This window comes from Sus scrofa, chromosome 13, assembly GCF_000003025.6.
Source record: "Sus scrofa isolate TJ Tabasco breed Duroc chromosome 13, Sscrofa11.1, whole genome shotgun sequence".
NCBI lineage: Eukaryota > Metazoa > Chordata > Mammalia > Artiodactyla > Suidae > Sus > Sus scrofa.
In genome coordinates this window covers 83722774-83746223 of record NC_010455.5, presented here as the reverse complement: position 1 = coordinate 83746223, position 23450 = coordinate 83722774, and the positions used below count along the sequence as shown (strand labels likewise).

Here is a 23450-nt window from a genome sequence, read left to right as displayed (position 1 = left end):
GCATGTGCAATTGGAAAAAGGTCCACAGGTAAGTGCATTCACTGATACACATCTTATTTCCCTAAAAATTTTATGAAGAATGTATATGAATATACCTCAGGAAAAATGAATCAGCTTATTAACCCTGAAAATCCCTCCTCTCATAATTGACATCATACTAATTGACAGGATACCAATTCTATGTTAAGGTTGAAACAAAACATTTTTTGTTAACTTTTTGGCTTGGTGGTACCTGAGAAAAAAGTGGGCAAGAACTTATACCAGCCAAACAGTAAGTAGTGGAGAAGTAAAAATAAGGTAATTAATATGGTTGGCATTATAAGTTAGTAAGAGACCAGCACTGATACATAGTAAGCATATAAAATACTGTTAAATGAATGGACAGATAATTAAAATTCACTCTCACATACACTTGAGATTTTGTACTGACTGTTACACTACTGCTAACACTTTTACTGGATATGTTTCATCGCCTTGGAGCAAGGAATAAGGAATGTTCCCATTATAAAACTCTCCCCTCCCTGACATGTCTGAATACCTTTGGTAATTTTTCTTAAAAAAGGAGAAAAAAGTCTTGAGAGTTTATAGTCTTTTATAAAATTATTCCCCTTCTTATTGCTAAGCCTCACTCAATATGTACTCTCTTCCATCACCTGTGCAGACACTAAAATAAGCCTAGTATAGAACTATGTGCACAGAACTTGAACATGCCAGAAAATCTCACTTTTGTCACATATGATATAAACTAAAAGCAGGATGGACTTCATAAAGCGAGATAGAATCTATTCATTATTTCAATATCTGCAGAGGATTTCCTATGTGCCAGGTACTGGAGATACAATGATAAACAGACAAAACAAATGGTCCCTGCCACTTGCGGAAAGCAAAGCCTACTTGGGAATAGAGACAGACATTAAACAAGCAAACAAGAAAAAAAAATAATAGGCACACCACAATATATGTAAAATTACAACAGAAATAAATGTGGAAAAGTAAGCAAATCCAGAAGATTAAGAAAAGGTTAATAAGAAAGATGAGATGCTTGAACTAAGAGGCCTGAAGGAAGATAGCTGGTATGAAGGTTTCCAGAGAGGGAACAGTATGAAACAACATACGATGCCAAGAGGAAGCACAGTTTGGTGGTAAAAGTGGAAAGAAAGCCAGTTCAGACAGTGTAAACTTCAATGCAATACTAACCTCAATTTCACGGAGTTTAGCTCGTTTTTCCTCACTCATTTCAGAGTACTTTGAGAACTTGGACTCAGTCATTTCTTCTTTGATTGGATTAGAGTACAAATGATGTTCTTCAGATTTGGAACTTTGAGTATCTTCTTCATCTTCACTTTCTTCTTCTTGACTTTGGAAATAAGCAGAATACATGGCAAGTCAAAGCGGGGCAGGGGGTGAGGTTTACATTTTCAGTATGGCTTTTTGATTTTTTACTGCCTTAGAGCCTGAATGATGTTAATGTGAGAAGATAATTTATCACTCACATTTTTTACAAAATAATTAATATAAAATTTTATAAAACTTTTTTTTTTTTGTCTTTTTGCCATTTTCTTGGGCAGCTCTCGCGGCATATGGAGGTTCCCAGGCTAGGGGTCTAATCGGAGCTGTAGCTGCCGGCCTACGCCAGAGCCACAGCAACGCAGGATCCGAGCAGGATCCGAGCCGCATCTGCAACCTACACCACAGCTCACGGCAACGCCGGATCCTTAACCCACTGAGCAAGGCCAGGGATCGAACCCGCAACCTCATGATTCCTAATCGGATTCGTTAACCACACTACACCATGATGGGAACTCCAAAATTTTATAAAACTCTTATATTTCCTCCACAGAAAGTTTGAATTTCAATGTAAGTATACTTTTTAAAATTCTCCTTATGTTAATGTTATTTCTGTGCTTTTCACTCTGCCACAAACTTTCCTTGCAGCAGTTAAATGAAATGACTAAATCAATTTCTGCATACTTCAGAGTTCAGAGTGATTTCATGATGGTTAATGTTTAAAAAGCCAAATGAGTTTATCATGAGTTTATCATGAGTTTGAGTCACACAGTTACTATGAAAAAATGCACCTTATCTATTTAACACATAATATCAGCTCACATATCATATCATATTTGATTATGATAGTTTTACTGGTTCTATGTCAGATAAAAAGAAAATGGAAAACTGAATGACTATCATAGCTAAGGATACAAAGAAGAAAAATTCTCTGTCCTTCCAAGAAGCAATCTAGTGGGAACAGACAGGCAACAACTATGTGTAAAGCTGATCATGACTGCTAGAATACGAGTGACACATATTCTTCCATGTCACTGAAGTACAAAGAATGAAGTGACTTTTAAAAAGAAAGGCAGGGGGAGTTCCCGTTGTGGCTCAGCAAGTTACAAACCCAACCAGCATCCATGAGGATGCGGGTTCAATCCCTGGCCTTGCTCAGTGGGTTAAGGATCCAGAACTGCCGTGAGCTGTGCTGTGGTGAGACTAGGCTTGGATCCCGCATTGGTGTGGGCATAGTATAGGCTAGCAGCTGTGGCTCCTAGCCTGGGAACTTCCATATGCCGTAAGTGGCTTCCATTCAACTGTTTAGTTGAGGAAAAAGAGAAAAAAGTCAAAACCAATGAATAAAATGTATATTTTCTTTTTGGAAAAAAATTTATTAATATTTCTCATTAATTTGTCAGAAACTTTCTACATACAGCTTTCAGTTAACTTTTTGAAACAAGAATTTCCTGTTTTATGGTGCATAATAGTTTTACAAGTGTTCCAGATTTTAAGAGGTTAAACTGTGTGTGTGCGTGGGCATGCATGCGCACACATGTGCACGCATACAGATATTTATTGAAGGCTTATTCTGGGAAAAAATCAATAAGGACACGATACAGTTAATGAAAATGTGGTATCTATGCAATGGAAACTACTTAACCAATTCCAGGATGTTATTTACAATTTTTTCAAAAAAATTATTTTTGCTATTTGAAATATTCCTTGATAAACTTCTTACACACTTATCTGAATGTTTGCTTTCAACCATGGATGAATACAGAGCAAATAAACATTATGGACTGACATGGAAAAATTAAGTTCTTTAAACATATGAGTGAAAAACATGGGTCACAGAATAGCATGTATAACATTATACAATTTATGCTTTATATAGATACGCATGTTTTGTTTTGTTTCTTTTTAGGGCCACACCTGTGGCATATGGAGGATCCCAGGCTAGGGGTCTAATTGGAGCTATGCTGCCGGTCTACACCACAGCCACAGCATTGTGGGATCCAAGCCGCATCTGCGACCTACACCACAGCTCAGGGCAATGCCAAATCCTTAACCCACTGAGCCAGGCCAAGGATCGAACCCACAACCTCATGGTTCCTAGTAGGATTGGTTTCTGCTGCACCAGGATGGGAACTCCTAGAGATTCATGTTTTTATATATACAGAGAAAGGATCTAAGTGGCAAGACACCAAATATTTATCATACCATTTAAGACATGGAAATTCAAGACTCTAAATTCAAGTCTCTAAATCCATACAGAATTCATTACAAACGAAATTAAAGTACTATCTGAAACTTTTCTACAAAGCAAAAGTAATGCTATATTTTTTAAATATCACATTTCTGCCATATATAATATAGTAATTACTAGTGTCAAAATGCAGTTCCTTGGTAAAAAAGGCATTTTGGATTCAGCCACTAGAGAGCAGTAGTGAAGTGCAAGAAAATTTCAAGGACCAGAAAGTTGTGCATGAAAGTTTTTTTTTTCCCCCTGCTTTGTTCTTTCTTGTAAGTTATTTTTATGTTATCATAACTTATTTGAAGCTCCTAGGAAAAAGTAAAAAATGTAAGTTATATTTTCAGTGATCCATGCTTCACTAAATGAATATATGATTACAGCATCAACACTAAAATGCATTTGCATTTCAAATAATATCAAATTTGTTGCAAAAACTTAGTAACTTTAGAAATAAAACCACTTGAACAATATGTGAGTTAGCAAGAGCTTTTCTACCCTTCTTTACCTTAAAGGTTAAATAATTATTTCATGAGTACACATACTTATTTTAAAAAGCAATGCTTCTACAATGCTAACAGATGTTTACTAATTAATGATGGGATTGCAGACATTAAAAAATAAAAGCAAATTGTGCTGTTTGCAATTCCTGTACTCCTAACAGCCTCAGATAGGTATTTCTAATAGGTGAACCACATTTATGTTTTGTAAATATGTTGTCATAATCATTGCTAAATTTGTTCTGATCACACTCTTTCTAGAAAGACATCACTGCTGCCAAGTTTTTCTCATCATATCAAACTGTTTTCAAAAATGCTGACTGATCTGATTTCCTTAAATCTAAATGCTACTAAAACTTTTTTGTTTTGTTTTGTTTTTTTTGTCTTTTTGCCATTTTCTTGGGCAGCTCCCGCGGCATATGGAGGTTCCCAGGCTAGGGGTCTAATCGGAGCTGTAGCCACCAGCCTACACCAGAGCCACAGCAACATGGGATCCGAGCCCCATCTGCAACCCACACTATAGCTCACAGCAACGCCAGTTCGTTAACTCACTGAGCAAGGCCAGGGATCGAACTCGCAACCTCATGGTTCTTAGTTGGATTTGTTAACCACTGTGCCACAAGGGGAACTCCTACTAATACCTAGTTATTAAATCCAAACAAATGCTCAAATTTTGCTGGAACACAAAGGGATTTTTGTTTATTCTTCCATCTGAAAACAATAAATAGTTTTTTTAAATCAGAAACTTCTGCTTTGTGTTCTTCATGCCATCTTTCCCTATTAAAAAAAAAAATTCCTTTGCAACGATTTTAAAAGCTATCAAGTACTACCTAAAAATTACCAACATAAACTTGCAGGATAATTTTGGGAGCAGGAATTTCTAAAACATATTCAGTGTTAAATTCAAAAACTATTGGGGATAATTACCAAAGAGCAAATTCACAATTATGATCTTTCTATGCAATAAAAGAAAGCATTTTTTTTAATTCTGTTCTTCTGAGATATTTACATTTCAATAACATAAAAGAATGGTCGTAATGCATTATTTTTCTCAGCAATGAACAAGAATTCCCCCAAAAAGCATAACTTTCCCATTCACATTTTAAAAATCACTTTTTGTGGAGCCAAAACAATACTTGATGACAGATTTGAAATAAATGCAGTTGACCATTCTGTAACTACAAAATGAGAATGCATAACCTAGCATAGAAAAAGACTCAAAAGCCAAGTGAAACCAGATGCATCAAGGCCAGAAAGCTAAGCTCTTTGTTCACTGGGAAAACAATGAGGAACTAAAAATGATCCTCTTAACAAATTTTTTAAGAGTGAAGTTTTCCTCTTCACAATTATTTTAAGCATACCTCAACGGAAAAGGGAGTGCATATGTGCAATAAGAAACTGTGTATATTCAAAACTTAGATTCTTACTTTTGATTTTCTTCTTCTTCTGATTCTTCATGCTGGTCAAATAACTCCCATTTAGAAGTTGTTACAGCTGAAGGGAAGGAAAAAAAAGGGTGTAATTCCATAAGGTAAATTAGCATTTTTGCAGTAGCACAGCAGAAGCCCAACTTTAGAACTGAGTTTATATTACAGAAGTTCTCTACATTTATCTTTTCTTTGAATAGCCATTTCTAAGTACTAAATCTATTTCTTTCCTCACACCTACCCTATAATTTTATTCAAATTCATGAAGTGACAAATAATGTCATCCTTATTTTTGTGCTAGATGGTAAGATTTCATTAGAATCTACAAAATTAAAGGAACAATTATAGATTATAAGCACTATGATACATGTCCAAGCAAGTACGAAAGGCAGGTCTAAATTGCATCTAATAAGTCAAGCATTATAGAAGCGACAAAGCTTTAGTTTTTCTGAAACTAACCTCTAAGTAAATTTCCAAATAGGTACAGCTTCCCACCTACATTTTCTACTGAAGTGACTTAACCTAAAAGGTTTTTAGTGACTTCTCTGATTACTCTCAAAGCATCCAAGCTGAAGGATCTAAGAAAATTTTAACAATCACAATGAAACTTAGTCACTATACATAAAATATGATCACACCAAGTCTGAAGGTTGAATCACACTATAAAATACAAAAGGAAAGCATACATGAAAAACATACATGAGCATACACACTGATGATTTGGTAAAATTTTAAGTGCTCAATTTTTTTAAAGCTTCAATATTTACTATACTTTTACTTACCCTGTGCTTCCAATTCAGATTCATCTACAGCTTCCCATTTTGACGGGGCAACTTTAAATATAGGCTCATTCTTCTTTGAGTCTTCAGTTGCATCCACTGAAGAAAGATGAGCCATTAACCCTGACAGCTAGAGGACGACTTAAAGAGCTCATGAGTATTCACTATGTTATTAAAAAGTAAAGTTAAATAAAGTCATACATGTACTAGTAATGCTAATGTCATGGACAAAGATTACGACTACTAATACTGTATGTATCAACCAACCAGACCACAGAGGTGGTTATTTCAAGCAAATGGAGTAACTGAGAAAATAAAATCTTTAGTACCTTTATCTAATTATTGTTTAAAATGTAGAATTTGACCATGATGGAAGATAATATAAGGAAGGGAAGGTACACATATGTATGACTGAGTTATTTTGCAGTGCAGCAGAAATTGACACATTGTCAACTATACTTTAATAAAAAAATTCAACTAAAAATGTAAAATTCATATATTAATCAATATTTTAACATATAATCCAAACGTACTAAAGATTATGTACACCTATTTCCAAAAATGATTTCAGGCAGCCAGGGAAACTGAGCCTATACGTTAGGAAAACTAATAATAAAATAAAACAGATAAATCCAAGCATCTGGGATTACACATACAATTGAAGATTTTGCCTACAGTTTTCTGATAATTAAGACAAGAGAAACTCACTAATATTATAACAGGCTGACTGTCCCAAAAAAGAAACGTGACCAGAAAGAAAACTTTTTCTTGGCACAATCAAATGTATTACTGGGTATCTGAATTTTGAAAAGTCCGAAATAAAAAACAAAAATTTAATGACTGACACCTTATTCAGAAGGTATAAACTTTTTCCATATCAGCATGTGTGGAAATTAGTTTTGGACTCAAACTTATTAGCTAGATTAAATAAGCTTGAAATCTGAACTTACAAGGCACTCCATCAAGATCATCATCAAGACTTTTTATAGGGACTCCATCAAGATCATCAATGGGAGTAGCATCAATAGGAATTCCATCCACATCTTCTAGAGGTGCACCATCAAGCTCTTCCTCAATGGGGGCACCATCAAGGTCATCTGGTACATCCTACGAATTCACACACTACTGTAATAACTACTGTAATATTTTCTTTCTGGCTTAATAAAAGTCATATTGCTAAATGATTAATTTGCAATCCAATCCAGTATAAACCAACCAGCTGGATATTCACATTCCCAGGTAAAATGTGAGGACATAATAAGAATATATTTTTAATTGTCCAGTCTGAAAAAGCAGCAGTCATTTGTGCAATTGTGTTTTTTTTGGGGGGAGGCTCTTTTTAGGGCCACACTCACAGCATATGGAAGTTCCCAGGCTAGGGGTCTAATCTGAGCCATAGCCGCAGGCCTACGCCACAGCCACAGCAACGCCAGATCCAAGCTGCATCTATAATGCTGTACCTTGGAGCAATGCCAACTCCTTAATCCACTGAATGAGGCCAGGGATTGAACCAACATCCTCATGGATACTAGTCAGGTTCTTAACCCACTGAGCCACAATGGAAACTCCCCATTTGTGCAATATTTACCAAGTACTTAATATTTACCAAGTACTTAATGATGCCAAGTACCATGTGAGGCACTAAGGATACAATGATAAGCAAAAATCAGGCTTTGGTCCTTAGTCCTTCCTGTCACAGAGATTAGTAGAATTGGGAGATGGAGGAGTGTGGGCAGAAGTGTAGAGAAGGAGCAGGCAATCAGACAATCACAACAATATACAATGACTACTACAACAAAGAGATGTATCACATTATTAGAATGTGTAATAAGTTGGTTCCACCTAAAAAGTCTGAGATGGTTCAATGAATTTATGCCCAAACTAAACTCTGAAGGGTTTCAGGTAAAGAGGAGGTGTTCCAGAAAGAGGAAAGAATGGGTACAAAGGTCTATGCTAAGAGGAAACATAGTTAAAAAACTGATACAAACACCATGTGGTCAGAGCAGGGAAGCCACTAAGAAGTAACTTGTAGAGTGAAAGTGACAAGAGATAGCTGGGTTAGGATGGTAGAAATGAAGATAAAGGCTTTAAGAACTATTGAGGAGGTAAAAAAAAAAAAAAAAAAACAGAATGGTGATAAACAGAATCTGCTATCACTGTGGTGCATTTTCTTTACATATTTACTTACATAGCTATCCTTAGTTTAACAAAATGAAACCATGCTACATATATTGCTCTATTACTCATTTTTCTACTAATATGCAATAAATCTTTCCATGTCATCAAATTAAAAAAAAAGTCATCAAGTTTCACATAAGGACACAAAACAGAGAAGCCTTGTTACAAGTCATTTCAGCTCCTGGGATCCAGCAATTCCAGGAACAAATCCACTATTTAATGGTAAATAGGTATTTTTCACAAGGAAATGTTATTCATATCTGTAATACATCACACCTCCACAGCATCCCCAGAAATAAATTTTAAGGTAATCAGACAAATACACTGAGTGCCTACCTCTGTTTCCTTTTCTTCAATAATATTTACAAGTCCTAAGAAAATATTTTGTAGTTTGATCAAAAATGGTTCTGGATAAATTGCCCAATCTTCCCACGCTCTAAAGCAGGTCATTACCCGTTGCTAATAGGAAAAAGACAATGAATTATTTTTTAGGGCAACACATATCAAACTTAGCTCATGATCAAGTACCATCACAAGTTGCTGTATTTTCCTTTAAACCAATATTCTTTTTAAAATTCAGAGGACAAATATTTACAATATCTTTTTTAAAAATCAGTATTACTTCCCAATTTAAAGGGGACAGAAACTAAGAACAAATAAAAAACAAACAGTAACTGTTTGCTCTTGGCCATCAAAGATCAAGGTCCCATACCACTGGTGGTACACATGAGGTCACATTCTAGGAAATACTAGCTAAGAAACTTAAGAAAGTTGGATATCAAGGTAGCCAAGTTTTGATCTGAATTCCTTTAAGGTCTGATGAAGTACTTCCTGATTCTAGCTTTATTCTCTATCCCATCCTTCAACTTTTCTATAAGCTGTTTTATGATCAAAATTTAAGGTCAAAAATTTTTTAATGAAGTTGCTTGTTTGATCCCCCTAAATGGTGGGATCTTTGGGCATGTTCTCAAGCTTAAAATTTCCTTAATCAATCTTCTTTTCAAGAAAGTATACTTATTTTTTTCAACTACAAGTATTTTCTTTTGGCTTAACATTGGTCTACAGATTAAGAGCAGCTTTATTAAAAAATTAATAACTGAATATACTTTCTAAACATGAATAACTAAAATGTATATTCCTAATTGGGCCAAATTAGATATACCACTACAAAACAGGTAAACTTCTGAATGTTTTCTGTGAAGAGAAGACTTATAACTTAAATAAAATTCTTAAAACTAAAACAGACACCAAATAATCTAACTAGATATATTTTAAAATTTCAGATTTTTTTGATACTGAAAGTAAAATGGTAGTAAATTTTTTTTTTTTTTTTTTTTTAATAGCTGCACCTGCGGCACATGGAGGTTCCTGGGCCAGGAGTTGAATCACCACAGCTTTCGACAACACTGGATCCTTAACCCACTGAGGCCAGAGATTGAACCCACATCTTCACAAAGACAACATAGGGTCCTTAACCTGCTGAGCCACAATGGGATCTCCAAAACGGCAGTAAATTTTACAACAATTTTTCAAACATGTAAGTTATGTCTTACACTTGGCTTAATACTCTTCTAGCCCTCCAATGTGCTTCCTTGCCTCCATGTCTCATTTAAAACAGCAGGACAAAAATAATCAAACAATAAACGTACCTTGAAGTTTTCAGACTGTAAATGGCCTTGAATTGTACGATAGGTAGCATTGAGGTCTGAAAATATCTGACATAACTTTGTTTCAAAACTGAAATTCAAATAATATATCTTTTACAATAGAATTTGCTTTAAAATCCCTATCCACTTCAGCATGCTAGCCAACGAAAACCACTTCTAGACTTTTTAAATTTCATAAATAATCAAGTAATTCAAGAACTAGGTGTTTAAACTTTAAAACTATAACTTTAACACCTATTATTCTGAAATTTTCTTCTACAAAATCTCCTAGAGTTTTAAGAACTAGTTCCCTTGATCAAAAACAAACTTCACAGCCAGGATAGTAGTCCACCTAGTCCACAAAATTAAGCAGAATTAAGATTAGGACCAATATATCTAAATTTCTCTTCAGAGTCAGTTTCTAAAGAAAGGCTTCCCTAACACCAAAAAGGAACTCAGGGGAACTGAGGAAGAGTTATTTATATTTGCCATTACTTCTACTGTTTCAGCTTATTTATTATACAAGTGACTAAATATGCAATAGAAATAAAGTCATATTTTGACTCTTCCTATTTGTTCTATTATCAAGTTTATCAAGAGATGAATACAGTTTAGTTCAACACAATCCAATTTTTTTGAAAATTCTACAACTATGTAGAAATTCAAATTTCTTATTATTGAGGGTATTAATTATCAAAAACTATCCTCTTTTTTGAGCTCCTTACCCTTAAATATTTTATTTTAGGAATATCTGCTTACACCACTATACTTACAATTTTCTATAATAGGAAGCATTGGCAACTTTGGCTGAAGAGTTGTATAACACATCAGAAACCAAATATAATCTGGCAATCTAGAAAGCCAAAAGGTAACACAAAACAGATTAAAAATAAAAATCAACAGAAAATATATCTTTTAAAAAAAATCCCTTATTCAAATTTTTTGAATCAAGATCTTAAGGCTGATGTTTACCTATGATTTAAAAATCATAACTAATTAGACAAGCTATAAGAAATTCGGTATCACTACACCATGACTTTGATAGGGATAAAACCTGTCATTCATTTATATTTCAACCTGTTGGTAACTTGAGTATCATCCAACCTCCCCAAGCAGAAGGAAAATAAAACTGCATGGGAAAGATTTCTTCAGTTAAGTCTTTCATTTAAAACAGAAACCAATTTCAATCCCAAAAGAAATCAACTATTATCTTTTACTTAGAAGTTCCACAAAGAGAAATCATTCCCATACCTTTTTGGGAAGGGGTGTCTTTAAGATGGACAATGACTCAGTAATGCAATCTACTATTTCTTCAGCAGCTTCAGCATTATTAAGACAGAAAACCATTGCATCTCCAATATCATTTTTCCTTGGCGTTAACCCCCGCAGAATTTCTTCTAATTTGTCCCTCTGTCTGAATACAAATTTTTTAACTTATAAATATTTATAGATACAAACTTTAAACGCCATTATAGTTCCTACTGACAAACTATTGTCTTTAAAACACAGTCAGATAAAATTCTGAAGACTAAATTGTGTTAAGTCTGATTTGTGTTACATATTCCAAATGTTACAATTTTTTTGGAAAACTTATATGGGGAAGGATATTTTTTCAGGAACTAATAAATTATTTCAGTGACTTTCACAGTTTACAAATTAAGCAAATTTAAAATTATAGGTATTTTTTCAAGAGTCTTTGAGAGTGTCCCAGTCCTACTATCCTATTACACTGGAGAGAAAAGAAAAAAAAAAAAAAAACCTTCATATTTTTCACTCTCCTTTCAAGGAAGTCTGTTAAAGTATATCCTATGCATAGGATGAGGACAAGCTACAAATCAAGGATTGACAAACTTTTCCTGTAAAGAAAGGCCCAGAGAGAAATATTTTAGGCTATGAAGGCCATAGAGTCTCTGTCAGTTCCTCAACTTTGCTGCTGTAACACAAAAGCAACCATACATGTAAAGGAGTGGGTATAGTTGTGTCCAAGAAAAACTTTATTTATGAAAACAAGAGGCAGCCAGATTTACTCTATGGACTGAGTAAGCAGATCCCTGGGCAAAAGTAATGATGAACATACAGCTTCAGAAGCAAATACACTCTCAGACAGTATAATTATCTATTAGCAAATATTCTCACAAACAATGCATCAATGCAACTAGTATTAAGATTTATGGACTATACAGTGAAGTATATAATCCTGTAAACTAAAAATTACTTTAGCCTTTTTTCCCATCAGGTACGCAGAACTTCCTCTGAACGTTAAATCTGCTTCTGCTTCTTAAACCAGGCTAACTGCATTATAACAATGCTGACTGAGCACTTAATAATATACACTTCCAGAGTGGCCACATATTACACTCCATGATGAAGCTTTGCAGTCACCCATCTGACTCCACTAAGCCATATGATAATTTTTTCTCTTTATGTTACAGAGAGGCAAGAATTCTAAAGGCCCTGAGAATTTCTATAAGAATATAAAGAATTCCACTGCTAAAGGACCATCACTTAAGAGATCACCATTAATTTTTACCAGCAGAAAGAAGTCAAGTTCAATAGGACACATACTTATACTTATCAAAATGTGTAAAATTACAATGTGTTATGTCAAGTGATGTTACTCTTTTAAACATTCACAAATTTTAGAAACCATTTTAGAGTTAACATTATCTTAGTAAGACCATTATTTAAAATGACCATTGAAACAACTTTTCTGAATATATAACAGAAAGGAAAAAGCCTTACTCTTCCTTAAGTGCTCCCTTTTTACTAGGCTCCTCCACAAAAGCTTCTGTTTCCTGCTCTTCTGACATCCCATGCAGGTATGGATTTAATGGTGGTGGCCTCCAAAACGATCCATTTTTGAACATACGAAAATCTTCCGTCCGCCACTTAGTTGGAGAATCTCCCTAATAAGCATCCACAATGTTATTACAAAGTTCTAATACCTCAGAGTCAAAATTAACAAAGTAATTGTTTATACTTACCTGCAGAATAGAATAAAGCTTCCACCTATAGTAAACATGGGCTGGTGTCTGGTTTTCAAATAAGAATCTAAAAACAAAAAATTAAACATCATATTCTTTAATGGAGAACTGCCTTCAAGTAAATATAAACAAATGAGAAATATCTGCTTATTTAGTTCTAAATAAAATCAAAGGCAAATATCCCTTAAGAGAAATCCTCATCCCAACCCCAGACCACCTTTGTAACTGACATTAATACTCAGAAGATATACACACACCCTGCTGAGTCTTACAGTTTTATCAAACACTTATGTGTCAGATACTGAGTCTGGCAATGGAGAGGTTTTCTCAAGATAAAATCTCAAAAGCAGTGGTTTTCAAATGATTTAAAATTGTAAATAAATGTTAGATATCACTGCTATTCAGAAGATGAGCTCTTTCCTATAAACCTCATTTATCTTACCATAATCTGCTTATGAAAGCAGATTCCACTGAAAAATAAAATGAAGAGTATTTTCCTCCTAGAGAATGCTAAAAACAATGCTACTTAATTAACTAAATCATTGAAACCATTGGAAAACTGATCCAAGCACAAATTCTAGCCTAATTACTAAAAGTGCCTTCTCACTCCATTACAAAAACCTCATTGTTTTTCAAATTTTATTCTTGGAATATTCTTAATTTCAAGAAACAAGTTTAAAGCATTTTTTAAAATGCACACCTGAGGATAAACAAAATGTGGTATGTACATGTGATGGAATATTATTCAGCCTTAAAAAGTAAGGAAATTCTGACACATGCTATACCAAGGATAAACCTTGAAGACATTACGCTAAGTAAAATAAGCCAGTCTCAAAGTACAAATAGGGTATGATTCCACTTAGATGAGGTACCTAGAGTAATCAAATTCAAAGAGAGAGAAAAGTAGAATGGTGTTTGCCAGAGGCTGAGGGACAAAGGGAATGGGGAGTTATTGTTTAAGGGGTCAAGTTTCAGTTATGGAAGATGAGAAAAGTTGTGACAGTTGACAGCAACATAAATGTACTTAATGCCACGGAATGCTACATGTAAAAATGGTAAACTGCATGTTATATGTAAATCTCACAATTTTAAAAAATGCATACCTGAACATAGGATTGTTGATCTCTCTGTTCATAATCATAGCTTCGAACATTGGCCCTTCACGTACAACAAACTCTATCATTCGATGTATCAGGGCGAGCAAATTCCTACAACAACAACACAGTTAAAGAAAATGGATTCAGACCTACCACTATATAAAACTATACTTGAACTAAGTTACTAAAATTGTGCAGAAAAAGATTATTCTGCTGACTAATACAGAATTTTAAACCAAGAAAGTAGCCTGGAGCATATGTTAACACCTTGTGCATTAAGAGGGAGTGGGGCAACAGGAATAAGGGAGTGGGAGGGGGAGGAAGGTAAGGGAGGGTAGGAAACCACAACACAGCTTCATAGTAATAAAGATTTCAATTTCTAAATGCCACTTAATTTTATTTTCCAAATGCAAAACATTAAATTATGTGTCACAACTAACTGGAAAGCTGCAAATATATAAAATCCATAACTTTGAACTTATATGTTATCATAGCCATCTAAAAACTTACACACTAATCTCAGTTTAAAGAACATTCCTACACCAAGCACTTTTGTGGTGGTATTGAAAAGTTATATACATGACTATAATTTTATAAAAATGCAAAACTATTTAACAAGTATAAGGCCTGATTTAATAAAAGAAAATCCATCCAACTCCTGTGCTTTTCTGGTACACATGTAGCAGATGGAGTTTTATTGAATCTGACCTTTAATGAGGCAACATCCCTTTGGACCACACTTCAAATTAGTTCACACAGTTCATGACAAGTACAATTCTGCCTGTGTGTTATGAATCAATAAAACAGTTATATTGTCAAAGCCTTAAATGAATGGAGTCCTCTTTCCAAAATATTCCAAAATAAGGGACATAGTAATACGTCCTTTCTATTTTTCTTAACAATTACTTTCCAATATTTATCCAGAAATAAACATATGTGTTTAACTTTTGTAATTTTATTGTTTGGGCTTATAGAAAGTCTATTTTTTAAATCTGAAGCCAACACCTTATTAGACTCCAAGCACCAATTTTAGACATTGATTACAGTGTCAAGCAAAAGTGGCTCAGCTTATTACAGCTATTCCTGATTTCTCATTTCACTGGGTCCCCAGCATATAGAGTTGGCAAATAACAATCGGGAAAAGCAAAAGGATATTGGCTCTTGGTACAAGGCACACACTAAGTTACACCTTTAGCATTCCCAGATCAAATTAAGTTCGTATAACTGCTAAAATATAAATAAATATATAGTTATAGGATAAGACATTTTTTGGCTCTATAAAACCCTGCTTCAGAGTACATGAACAGTAAAATATCTCATGGTGATAATTATTTTCTCACAATTTTCAAACAAACCTACTTTTAAGTGGATACTTAAATCTCTACATAGTGAAAAAAATAAAATTTCTTTGACCTTCTAAAAGAGATCAAAAAAATTATATGAAAGTTTAATAAGTCTTTAACAAAGGGAAAACTACATATTTAAAATGAATTCAATTTCAAATTGTTAAAAACAAAAAACCAAAAGCATCACTTATTTTTAAATTTAAAAATTCTTTTTCTTTTGTAGAAGTATTAACTGCTCTGCAAATATGCAGTTCTTGATGTATAAATGAAAATGTATTCTTAACATCCATATGGTTAATTACATTGTTTTGAAGAAGGGAAATAATGCAAAGTTATGATTCAGTTCTGAACTCCCACTGGTAGGGAAATTTTATGTATCATAATATATAAAATCAATTACTAGGTGGATAAATGCTATACATCCAGAAACTTGTATGAATTAAGTCAAAAGCAACTTGACTTGCATATTAAAGATAGATGAAAAATGGTTTAGCAAGTTTAAAACAAAGGATTCATTGTAATGGTCAGTCAAGACTTTACAACAAAGTGTGTACTCAAAATTTTGTTTAGAAATAAGCTAAGCCACATGAAAAGCTAATACTGGATATATGCTTTTTGAGTGCTACAAAAATACTTTCCTATGAATGCTTTGTCAGTGGAAAAACCACTATAGTTTTAAACAGGCTTGTAACTGATAAATCTATTTTTAGAAAATTTAACGTTTAAAAGAAGTTTTATAATGTTTGATGACTATTTAAAATCAAAATCTGACAATTAGTTGTTGTAACTCAAATTCAAGATTACTAAAGGACTGTAATCACTCTCTTGTTTTCCTTAAGGATGTGTTTCTTATTTTTAAAAGGGTGACTTTTTTCAGAAAGAAGCAGTGTAGTACAAAAAGATGATATATTTTAAAGTGCATTATTTTATTTTAAAATGGTAATTATCTTATTCTGGGCAACAACAACAAAAAAAAAAAAAAAAAAATTGTCTCTCAGTTATAATAAAACCACATTTATTGGAGTCGATCGTACCAATGTCTGGTCAAAAACTGTATACTTTCCCAATCCATCCCATGATGTTTTCCTGGTCCCCCGCTGCCGCAGACAGTTCAGCTGGTGTTGCTCACCAAGGCCAATGTCAAAGAGAATTTGGTATTCTTTTGTGTTCATTTATTATTCAACCAGTGTTGTGTTCCTGTGTTTGGGAAAAGGCTTAGCTTGACTGAGCAAGAGCATACCTAGAGCATGAATTCTTCTGCTTTAACATTATGTTGAAAAATAAAAAAAGGAAGAAAAGAAAATAAAAGAATTCCAAACACCTTTGTTATCATGAGAAGTTTCTAATATGTTCAGTGTTCATGAAAATAATAGAAATGCCTTCTTAAAATCATTTAGGAAAAATTAAAACTATGCCTTCAGAAAGGAAAACTCAAACTAAGGTTGCATATTAGACAATTCAGAAACAAGAAAAAAAATAACAAATTGGATCAAATTGTAACATCTAAAATTTAAAACATTTAAAACACCTATTTTCCTACCACAACAGTCTAATATTAGACTAACAACCCCAGATTATATCTATTAAACACATTCTAACTACTAAAGCTATAAAAACCCTACATTGGTAATAATAAAAACAAAAAAGATAATGACATAAAATTGCAAAGTATACTAAAGTTAGTTAAATTTCACATACGCCCCCCCCAAAGTACTGGGAAGGAACCATTGCTCAGTCAAGATATTACCTTTTCCTCAACACCACTTTTTTTTTAATTCAGAAGGGGATATTGTCTATATTTAGATCAGTAATAATAAAGAAAAACATGTACCTTTCTGTTGGGATAACCACTTTGACTATGGCTTGCGACAGAGTCTGTATATGAAGTCACATCAGATAATAAACATAGAATATGTGAGTATTGTTAACAAGTAACAAGCAAAAATATACATATGCATTGAAAATACTACACATCTAATCACAAGTTTTGCAGGCAATCACTGCATTTGAAGTAATTATACACTAAGCAATTACATAAATGCAAATGGATGTGTTCAGTGAACAATAAACGTTCACCAAATGCAAAGAATCAGAACATTCCTGTCAGAATGCACATCAATGCACTGAAATAGGTACTACACTGAGAATTATCAGATACTACACTGAGAATTATCAGATAAAGATTTTAATTTGTGAAATAATTAACTGTTTGCCTCTGACCATACAGTTTGCTACTTTGTTCCCAAGCCTTTAAAACCAGCCCTGTCATTTTAAAGTGTAATTAATTCATAATAGAACCAACAAATTCTAACTTGAAATTACGCTGGTTTTATGTTTAACAAAAAGAAAATACTCACCCTTTGCTTTTACTAGAGTAGTTAACCTCTTAAAAACCATAATGCTCTCAAATATTCCAATACCTCAGATCTTGAGAACTAAGTTATTAGCTAGCTGCCATCCCAACAATTTGACTATTTAAGAGGTCTTTCTAATTGAAAAGGTACTTAACCAAATACAAAGTATCACTTTCTCAAAACAAAGTAAGTATCAGATACTACACTTAAGCAAACCTGGATACAACAGTGGACAAAGGAAGAAAAAAACCTAACAAGTGGTCAAAAAAGAAATGGTAGTCCGAAATAAAAATTTGACCTAAATATCCCAATACAGGGTTTCCATGGGCTAAGGCAGGGAACACATCTAGTTATTTCTTTCTCTTTAAGAGTTGCCAAACAGAAATGCACACACATTTTCTATAAAATTGTTGAAAGGAAATACTACCATAGATTTAGTATTTACAAATTAGATGCGGCCCTATGTACACTTTTTAAATTACCTTCTCAAAATCCTCCTTGTTTTTAGGTGGTGGTAACATGGGAGCATTGGGGTTTTTTAACCGCTCTCTAGGCTGTGCATTGAAAGGCAGTCCTGATGGAGGTGGAGGAAGTGTGTGTTCCATCATAGAAGGCGGAATGTATATGGGATGTGGAGGAATAGGCACAGCTTTACCCCAACCTAACTTCATTTCAAAAGACATAATCATCTTTCCTAAAAGAGAGGAAAAGTCACCTTGGTAACTTGCAAAAGAAAATAAAGGGTTCAAGTGATCTGAATTAATTTTCATTTTTAACCTTCACATTTCTGGTTCATTTTTTCCTAGAGTTTTTATAAATACTTTTCAAAACCAAAATGACATCTGAATTCTAAAAATGGACTCCCTTACCATTTAAATTTTTTAAAGCTCTTTCAGCATCTCTTCTATTCATAAAGGCCACAAAGCCACAATTTCTCTCTCTTGCTCTTTCTTCATCAGTTCTAGGCCACATAATTTTCACACTGGCTAATGGTCCAAATCTTCCAAATTCTTGGCACAACATTTCTTCATTCATCTATTAAAAGGCATAAAATGTTTTGGGTATGGAAAAAGGAAAAGGAAAGATTAAAAAAAGAGAATTCTATGCAACAGAAAGCAAAGTAGTTTTTGCAAAATGAAAAGAGATGATTAAAGCTACAATTTTCCCTTCCAGTACTGGGATCTCCACAAGGGTAAAAGTCTGCCCTCATGGGGCATTCACAAATCCTTTCGTATCAGAAACATTCTAACTAAGTAAGTGGCCAGGTAAAGAGGCCAAGTGGCTGTAGAAATCAAAAGCACACCTTTGCCTTCACTCTTCCTCCTTTTGAGATCCTGCATCTAAAATAAGCTGTTCTATTGCAATGGTTTGTTCAGGCATTTAGCAACATTTTAAGCAGCAATGACTACCACGCTTAAGTCAAGGAGGAAATATTTGCTGGCAATGAAAGAAATAAATCTGATCACTTTTTCTTTTCCCAGCACCCAGCTACCACTGTAATCAAGAACAGAGAAAAAAAGAAAACAGTAAATATGCAATGAGGTCCAAAACACATAATTTTTTAAAGAGCATATTATGCACAACAACCACTATTACACTTGGAAATGAAAGTAGCTACAACCTAAACTAAAACTGTTTAAAAAAAAATTACATTCCCCATAACAATTAATATTGAAACAGGGAAAATAAAAACATAAGAGACAAAAGCACAAAACTAGTTTGTTATTATGAGGATAAAAAAAAAAGAGGAAATCTCTAAGGAAGGAATCTACGCATCAGAAGAGGATAGTCACAAAAGAATATTGTCCACCACTGGTCATATCCTCAGTTGATAAATCAATCAGCACTTAATAAAACACTTCAAATCTGAGTACAGTCCAGTTACAGGAAGAGGAGGCAAGCCTTTAGAATTGTAGCAAGAAAATTTGGCCCACATCAGTAAGGCTCAACTTTATAACTTTAGAGACTCACAAAGTTCCACCAAATTTGCTTACTTCAGATTCTTGAATTCATTTTTTTTTAACTGATTGAAAAAATAGTTTTCCTCTAAAAGTATAAAGCACATGAGCCAACATTCATCTTATTTTTCCAATATTACCTGTGGATTAATGTTTCCGAGGTATAAATTAGTAGTGCTTGGATCTCCTACATCATGTGAACCAGGTGCATAATCATCAAGAACTAGGACCAAGAGCAAAAAAAAAAAATTATGACCTGCAAAATACAAAGTCTGGACAATTTCTATGAAATAAAAAAAAGCAAAAAACTGTATTACCACCAGATGATCTATTTCTTCTTGAAGGCGCATCCACTTTAAAAGGAAGAAAAGAAAGCAATTCTTAAGTTTTTAGAATTGCTCATCACAAATAATAAACATTAAAATAAATTTGACTTACTAGAACGACGCTGACCATCAGAATCTGACTGAGGTGGCTCAAATCGACTTAACCTGCCTTTTGTCTTATGTCTCTCATCACGCTCTTCTTGAATTCTGTTGAAAATATACATAGTCACTAATAATGAGCCAAAATTTGTTTGTTCATATTTAATAACAGAAATTATCCAGATTTTGTCTTCAAATAACTTGAAATGTGTGTAAAGCCAGTACTGATAAGCAAGAGTCCCTCAGCTATAAGCCATGAAAAAATTTCTGACATATCACACAAGCAATGGGAACACAAAGCCCACTTTTAAGGTGAGGAGGAAATTCAACATTAAAACCACTGAAATTGTTCTTTCTTGGCTAAGGGTGACCACTCTTCACCCCTATTTTAGTAACTATATTGTTTCCACTGCAAACAGGACTCCGGACATTAGTTAAATCAATTGAATTGCATCCACATAATGCAAGCAACCTAGACACTTGACAAAACACTATTTCATTTTCAAACATATCCCACAAAGTATCACTTTAAACAGCCTCATGGTACGCCAGTTAGTAAAAACTAATTGGTAGACTACTTTCTTCATACCTGCGTCTGTAAGTATCAGCTCAATATACCTACGACAGCCATTCTCAGCACTATAAAACTTACTGTTTCAATTCTTCTTTGAAGAGTTCCAAATTGCTTTTTTTCTTTTCTTTCTCCCCTTTCTTCAGTGGCTATGAAGGATATGATAAGTTATACTTCAAACAAAACAAAGTTAAATAAAACTAATGATTCAATAATCAGGTCATTTTAAATAAACTTTTACTTTAGTGCCAATTATAGACTAATCATTTAAATTAAAAAGAAAGAATGTTTCTTCTGTTACCATTAACCTTCCCTTCCTGTTCTCTAAAACTAAGAATTTTTTTTTGTCTCTCTCTTTTTTTTTGGGTGGGGGGGAACGACACCTTTGGCATATGGAAGTTCCCAGGCTAGGAGTCCAGTTGGAGCTGTAGCTGCTGGCCTACGCCACAGCCACAGCAACATGGGATCTGAGCCGAGTCTGTGACCTACACCACAGCTCACAGCAACGCCGGATCCTCAACCCACTGAGGGAGGCCAGGGATCAAACCCACATCCTCATGGATGCTAGTCGGGTTTGTTATCCACTGAGCCATGACCAGGAACTCCAAAACTAAGAATTTAATAATTATTTTAAAAAATAAGCAGCAGTCTTAAAGGAGCCACCAACTTTTTGCCCCACAAAAGTCTATAATACATAGTCCTGAACACTGTTAGAAGAGTACTGGGGGCAAAACTAAAAAAGTAACTGAACTGCCACCAAAAAAAAAAAAAAATTAAAAATAAAATAAAATAAAATAAAAATAAGCACTCTTCAAAACAATCACCTTAAGGAGGATATGAATTACTGAAACAAACAGCAACACCAACACCTTTGAAATTTCTCTCTTAAAACTGCTTCCAAAAATCATTTTGGAATTCCTCTTATAAAAGTGCCAAAATAATTTAATGGGAAAGAACAATCTTTTCGACAAATGATGCTAGCGCAACAGAATATCAACAAAATAAAGATTGAAGTTTTACCTCTACTCTACACCATATACAAAAATTAACTCAAATGTTCACAGAGCTAAATATAAGAGCTAAAACTATAAAACTCTTAGAGAAAAACACAAGTGAATCATCATGAACCTAAACTAGGCAATAGTTTCTCAGATATGAAGAAAGGACAAAATTTCTTTTGTTTACTACAAGAAACAAAAGGAAAAGCAACAAAACAATTGATAAACTGAACTTCATCAAAATTTAAAACTTTTGTTCTTCAAAGGACACTATCAAAAAAAGGCAAAGATGGGAGAAAAACATTGGTAACTTGACTCTAGAAGCATGTAAAAAAATACTCTTACAACTCAACAATAAAGACAACCCAAATAAAAAATGTTCCAAAGAACTCTTGTTGTGGCTCAGTGGAAACGATGTGACTAGAATCCATGAGAACCAGAGGTTCGATCCTTGGCCTCGCTCAGTGGGTTAAGGATCTGGCGTTGCCATGAGCTATTGTGTAGGTCACAAACTTGGCTTGGATCTGGTGTTGCTATGGCTATGGCGTAGGCCAGCAGCTACAGCTCTGATTTGACCCCTAGCCTGGGAACTTCCACATACTGTGGGTGCCGCTCTAAAAAGACAAAGACATGGGAAAAGAAAAAGCGCCAAGGATCTGAAAAGACATTTCTGTACTGAAAACTACAAATGATAATAAACACATAAGATGCTCAACATCACTAGGCAAGTGCAAATCAAAACCATAATTAGGTAAACCTTCACACCCACTAAGATGACTAATTTTATTTATTTTATTTTATTTTATTTATTTTTTTTTTTTTGTCTTTTTGCTATTTCTTTGGGCCGCTCTCGCAGCATATGGAGGTTCCCAGGCTAGGGGTCGAATAGGAGCTGTAGCCACCTGCCTACGCCAGAGCCACAGCCACGCGGGATCCGAGCCACGTCTGCAACCTACACCACAGCTCACGGCAACGCCGAATCGTTAACCCTCTGAGCAAGGGCAGGGACCGAACCCGCAACCTCATGGTTCCTAGTCGGATTCGTTAACCACTGCGCCACGACGGGAACTCCTAAGATGACTAATTTTAAAAACAAACACATTTTAGCAAGTGGTGATAAACGTGTAGAAAAACTGGAACCTTTATACACTGCTGATGGACTATAAGATGGTACAGCTACTTTGGAAAACAGTATGACAGGTTCTCAAAAGGTTAAACAAATTAGTTACCATATGACCAGCAATTCCACTCCTAGGAATATATAAGAGGAATAAAAAATACATGTTCACACAAAAGCTTATACATGAATGTGTTTAGAAGTATTACTCATAATAGCCAAAAAGTGGAAACAACACAAACATCCATCAAGTAACAGACTGATAAACAATGCGGTAAATCCATAAAATGGATTACTCAACCATAAAAAAGAATAAAGTAATGATATACATATGCCACAATATAGATGAAACTTAAAACATTATGCTAAGCAGCTAGACACAAAAAGGCCACAAGTTGTATTCCATCTGCATGAAATGTCCAAAACAGATAAATCCAAAGGGATGGCAAGTAGTTTAGTGGTTGCCAGAAGTTGGGGATGACTAAAAGTTAAGTATACAAAAGTTAACTTTCTTTCTGGGATAATAAAATGTTCTAAAATTAGAGAT

The 23450-nt window shown here is 34.2% G+C and overlaps 1 protein-coding gene across 8 annotated transcripts in view; it reads right to left on the bottom strand.

Annotated features, from left to right (window-relative positions):
• The window catches only part of U2SURP (U2 snRNP associated SURP domain containing), a 55300-nt gene that overhangs the window by 13577 nt on the left and 18273 nt on the right, over positions 1-23450 (bottom strand). For 4 of the 8 annotated variants that reach the window (XM_013982108.2, XM_021069580.1, XM_021069579.1 and 1 more), the window contains exons 7-24: positions 20870-20937; positions 20231-20325; positions 20110-20145; positions 19933-20015; positions 18704-18869; positions 18317-18528; positions 17312-17355; positions 14141-14245; positions 13038-13104; positions 12796-12959; positions 11305-11467; positions 10827-10906; positions 10057-10144; positions 8744-8866; positions 7180-7336; positions 6233-6328; positions 5451-5517; positions 1198-1357 (exon numbers count right to left, since the gene is read on the bottom strand). In XM_013982108.2, coding sequence (XP_013837562.1) covers positions 1198-1357; positions 5451-5517; positions 6233-6328; positions 7180-7336; positions 8744-8866; positions 10057-10144; positions 10827-10906; positions 11305-11467; positions 12796-12959; positions 13038-13104; positions 14141-14245; positions 17312-17355; positions 18317-18528; positions 18704-18869; positions 19933-20015; positions 20110-20145; positions 20231-20325; positions 20870-20937 — 1974 coding nt within the window. The remainder of the gene's footprint in view (positions 1-1197; positions 1358-5450; positions 5518-6232; positions 6329-7179; positions 7337-8743; positions 8867-10056; positions 10145-10826; positions 10907-11304; positions 11468-12795; positions 12960-13037; positions 13105-14140; positions 14246-17311; positions 17356-18316; positions 18529-18703; positions 18870-19932; positions 20016-20109; positions 20146-20230; positions 20326-20869; positions 20938-23450) is intronic. The other 4 variants (XM_021069583.1, XM_021069584.1, XM_013982107.2 and 1 more) reach the window with 3 other exon arrangements.